We start from the raw sequence: 12985 nt of genomic DNA on the forward strand, positions 1-12985 counted from the left end.
GCCTTCTCTACAGGAAGGCTATGGTATTGGAGATGATGAGTATTCTTGTGCATATGATGGCTGCCGGCAGTTGATTTGGTATAATGCCAGAAGTAAACCACATTCACACCCCTGTTGGAAAGAAGGTATTCATTCAACTTTGGACTTTGGGCCCTGGCTAAAATTGTTGTTTACTACTAAGTCACTAATATTGTGGTTTGGGGTTTTTTTTTTTTTTTAAGTCATGAGAAATGAAAGGGGAAAAGTAATGCTATTCTAATCTAGCATATTACAACAAACTATTTTTATCTGAACTTTAAATCTTAGAGTTTTAAGAATTTTCCTTCTCATAAAATTGCATTTTCTCTAGCACTTAAATTCCAGGTATGTTAATTTAATTATATTCAATTACAGTGTACTGACATTTCAACTAGAATTTTGTTTGTTCTAGTTCTTTAATTCAGTTCTAGAATTTTGTTTGAATTCTACTTTCCACTATAATCATATTTTGAACAAAAGCAGTTGTGTAAACTTGGCCATCCTGAATACTGGAATTATGATTCCATTAAAAATCAGGATGCATGAAGTTAAAATGGCCAAAGGCTCATTATTTAATGACAGTCTTGGCTTGGCATAAAGCGGTCTTGCAGATAGGTAGATAAAAAGCAATTTTCAGCTTAGAAATGTTTGAGATGATTGCCAAGTACTACCCCAACAGTCAATATGCAGCCAGTAGCAGTTAGGAACAGGTAGACCATTAGTGAAAAAAGTAGACCATTAGCAAATCAGGACTTCATTTTTTATGAGAAATACTTATTACTTGCATCCTGATTCTCTCTGCTTTTTCTGAGGCCCTACACCATTGGTTCCATGCTGATATGTACCAGCATGTAACACATTTGGAAATAAAAGCATTTAAATTAGGCCCCCCCCCCCATTGTTGGAATAACAGATTGATAGTAGAGTAATATCATGAAGCTCCTTCAGAACAAGAAATGTTTATTTTTTGCCTTTGTATCCCTTGCACCTGGCTCAGAAGATGCTTCATAAATGCCTCCTGATCAATTGATTGAACTGACCAGTAGATTAGAATGATTGATTAAACACAAATAGCCCAATAGATTCTTTCTCATTAGTGAGGAGCTCATGAAGTGGCAGACAGGCTCTACCAAACCTGAAACAGAGTCCCTTTGGGGATGGCAGAATCAACTGGCCTGGCAAAAAGCAAAGGATCTATGTTGGAAGGCAATGGAAAAAAAAGTTTAGATAGATGAGTTAGGGTTTGATTACAGAGGAACTTGAATGCTAAATTGAAAAGCCAGTTTTTAGCCCAGCTACAACTGGAAACCTGATTTTGTGCTCTGATATGCTCAAATATTAGAACACTAGAAATTAAAATCTATAATCTTAATACGTTTGTTTTATCTTCTAGGAGATACAATAGGATTTCTTCTAGACTTGCAAGAAAAACAAATGATCTTCTGCTTAAATGGCAACCAGCTTCCTGCTGAGAAGCAAGTCTTTACATCTGCTGTGTAAGTATGTTCCCATTTGGAATTGTGAACCTAAACAAAGCAATATCCATGTTCTTCCAGAAAACCTGAATTTATATTGTCCCTTTCTATAAACAGTTTCTTTGTTGACAAATCAAAGTATCTTTGGTGCCCCTTCGATTAATGCTTGGACTGAAATTTTCCATAAGTTGGAAATAAGAAATATATGACAAGACAATATGATTAAATTAAAAAGAAAGTAATAGCTTAGGAAAAATATTTAAGGCACATATTACATCTAAACTATAAGAGGAGCTATTAAAAAGTTAATCTAGACTAAAGGATACAATGAATAGTCAAAGTATATGAACAGATAAATTTTATTTTTTTATATTTATTTTTAGTTTTCAACATTTATTTCCATAAGATATTGAGTTCTAAATTTTCTTCCCCCCACTCCCCAAGATGGCATGCAACCTAATAAATGTTCTACGTATACATTCATAGTAAACATTTTCACATTAGTCATGTTGTAAAGAGGAATTAGAACCAAGAAGAAACAAAATAAACCAAAAATTGCAGAGTGTGCTTCAGTCTGCATTCAGACTCTGTTGTTCTTTTTCTGGATGTGGACAGTGTTTTCCATCCTAAGTCTTTGGGAGTTATCTTAGATCCTTGCATTGCTGAGAAGAGCTAAGTGTATCAAAGTCCTCTCACACTGTGGCTGTTAATGTGTACAGTATTCTCCTGGTTCTGCTCACTTCACTCAGCATCAGTTCATATAAGTCTTTTCAGGTTTTTCTGAAGTCCCCCTGCTCATCATTCCTTATAGCGCAACTCTATTCCATTACATTCATACACCACAACTTGTTCAGCCATTCCTAATTGATGGGCATCCCCTCAGTTTCCATTTCTTGGCTATCACAAAAGGAGCTGCTATAAATATTTTTGTTCATTTTTATGATCTCTTTGGGATACAGACCTAGAAGTGGTATTGCTGGATCAATATCAACTGTATGCACAGTTTTGTAGCCCTTTGGACATAGTTCTAAATTGCTCTCCAGAATGGTTGGATCAGTTCACAACTCCACCAATGCTGTATTAGTGTTCCAATTTTCCCACATCTTCTCCAACATTTATCATTTTCTTGTTTTGTCATGTTAGTCAGTCTGAGAGTTGTGATGTGGCACCTTAGAGTTGTTTTGATTTGCAGCTCTCTAATTAATAGTGATGTAGAGCATTTTTTCATATGGCTATAGATATTTTTAATTTCTTCATCTGAAAGCTTTGTTCATATCCTTTGACCATTTATCAGTTGGGAATGACTTATATTCTTATAAATTTGACTCAATCTCTCTACATATTAGAAATGAAGACTTTATCAAAGACCCTGGCTGTAAAAATTGTTTCCCAGCTTTCTGCTTTTCTTCTAATCTTGGTTGCATTGGCTTTGTGCAAAAGCTTTTCAGTTTAATGTAATGAAAATGATCTGTTTTGCATTTCACAATATTCTCTATCTTTTGTTTGGTTATAAATTCCTCCATTCTCCATAAATCTGACAGGTAAACTATTCCTTGCTCCCCTAGTTTGCTTGTAGTATCAGCCTTTATATGAACACACAATTTTTAAAAGAAGAAACACAGATTATTAATAATCTCTTGAAAAGATTTCAACTTTAACCTCACTAATAATCAGAGCAATACAAACTAAAACAAATTTTAAGACTACCTTAGACCCATCTAATTGAAATTTGGGTTTTTTCTTTAAAAAAAGTTTAAATTCTGAACGTAAACATCAAATAAAATGAACATTTCTATATATAAACATCAGAATAGAAAAAGGATTGTAAATGAAACTTCAAGGCTCTTTAAACTATATAATAAGTTCATCAATTAACTTTCAAAGATGACCTGTTTGTCTGGGATTCTTTTTAGCCTTTTATTCTCCTCTGATTGTTGAAAACCTCCTTTCTTTTTTTTAGCTACCCTATCCCTCACCTCTCCTCTCCCTTCCTACCCCCCACTGAAAAGAAAAAAGAAAAAGAAAGCCCTTATAACAAGTATTATGCATAGTCAAGCAAAACAAATTCTCACATTGGATCTAAATGAAAATGATGAAAAATTATAAAAGAGTGAATGAAAAAAATTCTACATCTTTGAATTCCATTACCTTTCTCTCAGGGACAGGTGACAGCACAGGGGAGGGAACCTCCTTTATCATCACTCCTTTAGAATTGTGATTGATCATCGCATTGATCAGAGCTCTTAAGGCTTTCAGAGTTGCTTCTCTTTATAAATACGTATCAAACTGGGAGAAAAAAAATCAACAGCAATAAAGCTCAGTGCTGATGGGGTTTTAGTAACAGGTACATTTGTTCACTGCAGGTGTAAAATCTTTTTAAGAAACAATCCAGTCAAACACAGTAAAATTTTCTAAAAATAACCATATTCTGTGACCCAGTTGTTGGAACTATACACATTACACACACACACACACACACACACACACACACACACACACACACACACACACACACACACACACACACAAAATCTATTCAAAGATAGAAAAAAATAGAAGCCACCAAAATACAATGGTTTACTTGAATGCAATTAAGACTAACAAGTATGAGGAATACAAAGAAATTTGGGACAACTTTTTTGAAAGAATGGAAAATAGTGATGGAGACAGGATCAAGGGTGGTGGTGAAGAAGGACCAGAAGACCAGAAGCCACACTGTGACTGTATAAGTAAGAGGAAAATTAAATGAGAGTGAACAAAGAATATTGATGTGGATAGAGCAGGAGTTCTTAATCTACAGTCCATGAACTTGTCTTATTAATACTTTGATAATTGCACCAGTCTAATTGGTTTCCTTTGTAATCCTTTGTATTTTATTTTATACATTTTAAAACGTTGTTGTGAGAAGGGGTCCCTATTGTTGTTCAGTCCTTTTTCAGTTGTGTCTGATTCTTTGTAACCCTATTTGGAGTTTTCTTGGCAAAGATACCAGAGTGGTTTTCCATTTCCTTCTCTAGCTCACTTTATGAGGAAACTGAGACAAACAAGATTAAGTGACTTGCCCAGGGTCACACAGCTAGTAAGTGTCTGAGGCTAGATTTGGACTTGGGAAGTTGAGTCTTCCTGACTCCAGGCCCTGTGCTTTGTGCACTATGGTGCCACCTATCTGCCCAAAGTGGTTTTTAGACTTCACTAAACTGCCAAAGGAATCTGTGACACAAAAAAAGTTAAGAACCCCTAACTAACAGAGGAAGTGACTGAAAAACTGTTGTGGATAAGGCAGTGTAGATACAAAGATGAAAAATGATAAGTTCTCCTCAAAGAGCTTATACAAGGAACTGGTAGACTGCAACATGTATGCAAATAAGAATGATGTTGTAGGAGAAAAAGAGATATGCAGAGTGATCAAAGAAAACTTGAAGGTAGAGAGATCACTTTCATCTGGGCGGTCAGGACAAGCTCCATGGAATAAGAGAGCATCCATATGGAGCCTTCAAGGAAGAGAAGGATTTCAGCAAATGAAATGAGGAAGTATATTCCAGAATGGAATGAGGGAATGATCTGTGGAAATGCAGAGGCAGAAGATAGGATAAAATCAGAGAATAACTGGTAATGCTGTTTAACTGTAATGGGGAGTATATTAAAGGAAATAATGTGAAAGTGCCGGAAAAGTAGGCTGGAACTAGATTATCAAGATTATTGGTCATCTTTTCCAGTTTTTATTTTGTCCACTAAGGACTTTTTGTCCTCTATTAACTTTTTGAAACTTAAAACTTGCCATGAAACCCAGTTTTTTTTTAAATTTTGTATATATTTTTAATTTGCAGATCAGGTTTTTTTGCTGCAGCAAGTTTCATGTCATATCAACAATGTGAGTTCAACTTTGGAGCAAAACCATTCAGATACCCCCCTCCTATCAAATTTAGCACTTTCAATGACTATGCCTTCTTGTCAGCAGAAGAAAAAATCATTTTGCCAAGGTAAGGGATGTGCCCAGTGTTTCTCAAAGTGGGTACTCTGTGTGTGTGTGTGTGTGTGTCTGTGTGTTTTATGTTTGTAAATTTGGTCATCTACAGATTTGTAGACACAGAATCACAGAATTTGAGAAATTGAAAAGGATCATAACAATCTAGTCCAACCCATACACAAAGGAATCCCCACGATATCACACTTAACAAGTCTATCAGGCATCTACTTAAACACTTTCAGGGAAGAGAAACAAACTATTTCTTGAGTCACCCCATTTCACTTTTGGATAGCTTTCATTATTAGAAAATTTTTCTGAAATATCCTTACATGGCTTTTTCTAGTTCTCCCCTGTGGAACATAGCAGAAAAATACATTCTTTCCTCCACATGATGACCTTTCAAATTTTAAAAATAGCCAGCATATTTCCCGACTCCTCTCTTCAGGCCAAGCATGCCCAGTTCTTTCATGTAATCTTAATGTCATGGTCCTCTTTGAAAATGAAGGACAAACGCAATACAACATGGACTTAGGGCCTTCATCATCCTGGTTGTCCTCTTCTGGACATTCCATTCTGTCAATTCTCTTCTTAAAATATGGCACCTAAGTTACAGAAAGATGGCTACATTAACTAACACACTGTTGGTTTAGCTGTGAATTTGTCCAGCCGTTCTGGGAAGCAATTGATTTTATTCTGAGGAACATCTTTTAATCCAAAGATGTCACTCTCATGTATATTACCCAAGGAGATCAATGACAAAAAGAAAGATTCTCGAAACCAAAAATATTTATAGTAGTATTTTCTATAGGCACAAAGAACTGGAGACAGAGTAGCTGCTTATCAATTAGGAAATGGCTCAACAAGTTGTGGTATATGAAAGTAATAAGATGCTATATTTGCCAAGGAACAATAAATATTGAGAAGCATAGGAAGACTGTAGTGAACTGATGCAAAGTAAAGAAAGCAGAACCACAAACAGTATACACAGTGACTACAATAATCTAAGTGAAAAGTACAGTAACAACACGGTTGAAACTGAATGCTGTGAAATTATAACAACTAAATTTGTTCCTTTGAAAAGATAGGAGACAATAGCCTCCCTCCCTTCTTTGTAGGGAGGTGGGGCAATATGAGTGTGGAGCATTACAAGATAATGTTGATTTTTTTTTTGATGTGTTAGTTTTGCTAAACTGTTTTTTTCTTCTCTTCTTTCTTCTTTGCTTTGTTACAATGGATAACTCTGGCAGAATAGGAGGTGGAAGAATACATCAGGAAATATAACTAATACAAATATATATACATATATATGTCCATACAAATTTATTAAAAAAAACAAGACTCTGATGCCCGTAGCTGAATAAAATATTCCAAATGAGGTTCAGCAAAGACAGAGAACATTAGAACTATTATCTCCATGTTACTCAGAAAAATTTCTCTTAATGCAGCCCAAGAATACAATAGTTTTTTTTTATTTCCATATCATGCTGCTGACTGATAAAAACTTTTTTCCTAAAAACTTTTTCTGACCATTCCTCCTCCGTCTTGTGCTTATGAAATTGGTTTGTTTTTCACTCAAGTGTAAGATTTTATTATTATCTCTATTGAATTTCATTTTATTACATTTAGTTCTATGCTCTAGTCTGTTGAGATCTTTTTGAATCCTCTCAACCAGTGTGTTAGCTCTCCCTTCCAGCTTTGTGGCATCTGCGGATTTGATGAGCTTGCCATTTATGCCTTTAAGTAGCTTGAGTGGCATAAGAAAGATTCCAGCAGCATTCAGCAATTGCTAGGACAATAACTACCCTCTCATCACAGTTTTCGTAGCTCTTAATTTGACAAGAACTGATTGGCATTAATTGTCCCTCAATTGCTGAATTCTTTTCCTTGAAAAATGAACTTAGCTTCCATAAGCTGGTGAAAGAATCCAGCTGCTTTGAGTAATTACTTCTAGTTTAAGGCCATTTCACTGTAGTAAATGCAACTTTCTGTTTTAAAGAGAAAGTCTGCCCTAGGCCTATGTCATTAAGAATATTCCTGCTGCTAATGCACTGTCTGTCATAACAACAAAGCTGGGTGTCTGGTAACATATTAGTGAACTCAGTCTGCAAGGTCCACTGTGTGCATATAGGTCTCTAAAATGATATAAAGGAGTTTGGTGAGTTTCTGCTTTGGCTATAAAAGCAATTCTGTTAGTAATTTCTCTACACTGTCTTACCTTTTTGCCAGGCATTTACTTGCACTAAAACTACTGGTAGTTTTGGGATATATAAAAAACTACTGATGTTGGTGGAAGGAAGATCTCAAGTAACAGCAGGCCCAATTTTTACAGCCTCTTCAGGGGACTGCTGGTTCTTCTTAAAGTCCTTCATATATTATTCTGCTGTTTAGATGTTTTGAGGAGGGAAAAATGTGAGCACTTCCCTCTACCTGCAGATTTTTTGTTTTGGGATTTGTTTCCTATCATTTAAAATATTGTACTGATATTCTTTTTTTATATCACTAATCTCTTTAAAATGACCCCACTCCAGTGGAACTGCCCCTTACAACAATTACAGTCAAGCAAAACAAATCAACACATTGACCGTGTCTGAAAAAATATGGCTCATTCCCCATCTATAGTCCACCATCTCTGCCAAGAGGCTGAGGTGAGGCATTTTCCTTCTGAAGTCAAGCTTGGTCACAGTTTTGATCAGTTATGAAGTCTTTCAATGTTGGTTTCCTTTTCATTATTGTACTTGTGTAAATCATTCTCATTTTCTTTGCTTCACATCAATTCATACCTGTCTTTCCAAGTTTCTCTGAATTATCATTTTTTTTTAATGATTCAAACATTTCTTTGAACACACACCTGAAGAATGATCTGGTTTTTTCTGAAAGAGAAATTTGGAAAGATATGGTCATAGACTTTGTTCTGTAGCCGATTCTAACCTAACTACTTCTTTTACAGACAAGGAAAATGAGTCTTAGGGAAGTAACAAGATCATATACTAGTAAATAGTGGAGCTGGGGTTCAAGCTCAAGTCTTCTGATTGCAAATCCTTGCTCTTTCTACTCTGCCATGTTACCTCATCTTTTTTAAAAAGTGTTTATTTCTTATTTAAGAAGCACATTCCTCACAATTTGTCATACAAAGAAGGTGACTAAAATGCCTATATCTTTGACTTAAAGATTTTATTGAGAGGAAACCCCCCTACCCCTGGGAGGTCAGTTTTATAAAGAAAAGTTCCATGTTCACCAAAATATTTATAGCAGCCCTTTTTGTGGTAGCAAAGAACGAGGAAGAAAGTAGATGTCCCTCTTTTAGGGGGATGGCTAAATAAATTATGATATGTCAATGTAGAGGATCGACAGTATAAGAAAACATGGATATGATGAGTAGATGGAGAAGCATGGGAAGACTCCCATGAACTGATGCAAAGTAAGGTAAACAGAACCAGGGAAACATTTTGTAAAATGGCTACAACAATGTTAACGGAAAAAACAGCACAAACAATTGAAATTGATGCTGGGAATCGGAGTAAGGACACCTCCTCCCCACTAATGTTTGATGTGGTTCTGGAGATGTGAGCCAGAGACATGGAGGCAGGTCAAGAGGAAATAAAACTCTCTCTGTTTGCTGATAACATGATGGCACACATGGAAAAAAAGAATGGGTAAAGATGCTAACTGAGGAAATAGCTTTAAGAAAGTCACAAGCTACAAAAATCAACAGCATTTCTGTATAATAATAAAGAAGCAGTAACAGAAAGGGAAATCCCATCCCAAATAACTTCCAAATGCATAAAAGATCTAGGGATCTATCTACCAAAGCACACAAAACATTTGTATAGATTCACTTACAGAGAGCTCCTTAAAGAAATTTTTAAAAATTTTAAGTGAAGGAATATTCATTACTCATGACTTGGCCATGCAAATATAATAAAAATTACAACATTTTCAAAAAAATTAATTTAGACTTTTAATGCTATACCAATCAAATTACCAGATAGATACTTTATTGAATTTTATAAAATAGTAACGCAATTCATTTGGATCCACACTATCAAGGGAAATGATGAAAAGAAGTTGGGACAAAGGGGGAATAGCACATCCAGACCTTTGGTTAAAAAATAGCACATCCAGACAGCATTGGTTAGAGCAATAGCTCAGTAGATCAGCCTAGATGGCAAGGGAGAATCAAAAACAATGGAATTCAAGAATCCAGTATTTGATAAAGGTGAAAATATAAACACCTAGAAAAGTATTCCTAATCTGATTAAAAACTGCTGAGAAAACTGGAAAGCAGTCTGGCAGAAATTAGACTCAGACCAACACCTTAAACCATGTACTACATGTGACCCTAATATTAAAGGTCATACTTTAAAAAACATTAGAAGAGAAAGAGATCATAGACCTTCTCACAGTTACGAGCAAGAAATGTTTTCTTACAAGAGATAGAGGCGACTGCAAAAAGTAAAATAGACAATTTGATTCCATGAAACTGTAAAGTTTCTGTACTAAGTTAATGCACATAGAATAAAAAGGAAAGTGGCCAAATGAGAAAAAAATCTTTGTATCAAATTGATAAACATTTGCTATCTGAAGATATGTAAACAACAATTATACATAAGACTTCGAGCCATTCCACAATAAATGAGAGGTCAGAGGATATAAACAGTTTTTAAAAGAACTGCAAACTATGCACAACCACATGAAAGAATATTCGAAATAAGAGAAATGCAAATCTAAACAGTCCTGAGGTATCACCTCATACCTTGTGAAGTGGCACAAATGACAAAATATGGCAATAGTCAATGTTGGAGGGGTTGTGGAATGATAGCCACACTAATATGTTGTTGACGGAGCTGTGAAATTCCGTTTGGAATTCTGCAAACACAGTCTCTGAAATCTTTATATCCTTTGAACCAGAGGCTCCTATACCCCAAGGAAGCCAATGAAAAAAAGTCCTCATATACACCAAAATAATTATAGCAGCATTTTTGGTTATGGCAAAGAATTGGAAACAAAGTACACACCAGCAGGTGGGAATAGCTAAATAAAATTGTGGTATGTGAAAGTAATGGAAGAAATTATGTATGATGGATAAGAGAATCATGGAAAGTTATTTCTGAATCGATGCATAGTGACATAAACAGATCCAAGAACCCAATATACACAGTAACTAGAACAACGTAAATGGAAAGAACTACGCAAAAATCAAAACTGAATGCAACAAAATTACAAAAATCAAGCAGGACTCCAATGAAAAGGTAATGAGAGGACACCTCAGTCCTCCCCCATGTGAAGATGGGAAATCCACACGTTACACATTGCATGGATTTTCACACATTTTCAATGTATTAACCAATTATCTGATTTTTTTCCCTCTCTAAAAAATACTGTTGGTTATATGAGATAATGGAGGTGAGGGAGGGTACTTGAGATAACTATGATAATATAAGAAACAAATTATCAATAAAAATTTATTTAAAAAAATTATTAAATCCTACGAAATTATAATAACCAAGCTTAGCCCCAAAGATAAGGTATAAGAATGTATCTCCTTCCCTTCTTTGCACAGATGGGCCACTATGAATATGGAATACTGGGTATATAATGCTGAACTTGATTAATGTCTTGGCTAGTTTTCCTAAATTTTTTTCTAATAATAATAGTAATAATAGCTAGCAGTTTTAAAGAATTTTAAGGTTTGTAAGGCACTGTGTACTATTTGTTAAAATGAATGGCACTCTGTGAGGGAAAGAAGTGAAATTCATTGGGAAATGTAGGTGATGTTAAAATGAATCCTATCAGTTAAGAATTGTTGATCTAGAAAACTAGTTCTAAGGTGCTCCATAAATAAAAAGTATCAAACAAACAAAAAAGAAAAACTTTCACAGGAAGCTCTTAGGTTTATTCCTAGAAAACTTTCTTACATTTTGTAAATTAGGTTCTACATGTGAAGAACAAAGATCTATAGGACACTGACTTCATTTAGATGAAATTCTGGAATTAAGCATTCTCCAACATTCTCCTTCCCTTAAGAATTGTTCTTCCCTAACTATAATATTGTTCATTTCGGCTTCTTTTCCTTCCTTACGTTCTCTTTATTCAAGTTTTAGTCAGCCTCCCACAAGTAGTCTTTGTTCTTCCTTCCACACTCCCTGTTTCATTTAATTTTATTTGATATCTGCTTGTGTTTACTGCATCAGCATTTTAGTTTTTAATCCATTTTAGTATTGGCTTGTCCATAGATCTGGAAGCGATTGACATCTAATTTCTAAAAAGCTCACTTCATATAAATATGTGTGGCTATGAGGCTGCATGATTAAGTCAGAACCAGAAGTTACCATAGGATCTGCCCAGGCTGCCCTCTAGTATATGAAAATATCAAGATTGTGGGACCAAACCAGCACTGGAGTTCAGCCCAGAATTCTCTCTGACAGGGGCCCCAAGGGCCATGTTATGGGTGAACAGAGTTATGCTAAATTAGTGTCATCTTTGTAGTTAGGTCTATATTCCAAACAATTCTAATTTTCCATAAGAGCCTACACAAGTAAATCTGTCATCCATAATTTCAAAGCTATATTTAAACTCTGTACCCTTTCTAGATTTAATGGATTCCAAAAGTTTATTATACACTGTATAGGTCAAGATTGCCTTTTATTTATCTTAAATTTCCTTCTTCCCAGATTCAAGTTATTGGCAAAAAGGATGGAGGGATATATTTCTGGTATCCTCAGAACAGTCCTTCATCTGTCCTGGCCAGTTTTTTTCTTCACGGATCTGTTTTCAGCACAATTTTGCCAATCAGCTTTTCTATTCATTGACTTTATTGAATGTTTCCAGTGTGCTGCTTTTCCACATAAATTGTGTATCCTGTTTAATTTCAAATGGCGTCTTCATTTCTATTTCAGGCACAGGCGTCTTGCTTTGTTGAAGCAAGTTAGTATCAGAGAAAACTGCTGTTCACTTTGTTGTGACGAAGTAGCAGACACAGAACTCAAGCCATGTGGACACAGGTATGACTAATTGTCGGAAGTCTTTTTGCCTGAGGTTGGCAGATAAAAGTTTTAGTCTGTTTCTTTTATGATTGTTAAGAACAATGTTCCCATAACTGCTTTCCAGTTTTGCTCAACTTCCTGTGAAGAAAGTGAAGGACTAATAACATACAGTACAATGTGGAAGGAAAGTGTGTGATAATGGGCAAATCACCTCTGTGAACCTCAGCTTCATCTGTGTAATAGGGATAGTTGAATTCAGACTACCTGTCATTCAGCATGACTTTAAGGAATGGGCTTTTATAAACTCTAAAGTACTCTATGTGAGGATGGTAGTACCAAACAGGCCTCTGGCATCTTCTTAGATCCGTAAAATTATATTTAAAAATAGATGACTCATCCTAATTAACAGGAATTCTAGTTTTGCAAGATGAAATGGAAAGAGAAAGATTTGATTGCTGCTTCTCAAAGCACTTTCTACTACATCACACTGTCAAAGGCAACGTTGAACTCAAGGGCCAAAGGCAGCAGCCTTAGAAAGAGCC

The 12985-nt window shown here is 35.3% G+C and overlaps 1 protein-coding gene across 2 annotated transcripts in view; it reads left to right on the top strand.

Moving 5' to 3' along the window:
- RSPRY1 (ring finger and SPRY domain containing 1) overlaps positions 1 to 12985 on the top strand; it is a 62110-nt gene that overhangs the window by 47099 nt on the left and 2026 nt on the right. For both annotated transcript variants that reach the window (XM_072632314.1, XM_072632313.1), the window contains 4 exons: positions 14 to 125; positions 1412 to 1514; positions 5321 to 5473; positions 12357 to 12461. In XM_072632314.1, coding sequence (XP_072488415.1) covers positions 14 to 125; positions 1412 to 1514; positions 5321 to 5473; positions 12357 to 12461 — 473 coding nt within the window. The remainder of the gene's footprint in view (positions 1 to 13; positions 126 to 1411; positions 1515 to 5320; positions 5474 to 12356; positions 12462 to 12985) is intronic.

Source organism: Notamacropus eugenii, chromosome 1 (genome assembly GCF_028372415.1).
Source record: "Notamacropus eugenii isolate mMacEug1 chromosome 1, mMacEug1.pri_v2, whole genome shotgun sequence".
NCBI lineage: Eukaryota > Metazoa > Chordata > Mammalia > Diprotodontia > Macropodidae > Notamacropus > Notamacropus eugenii.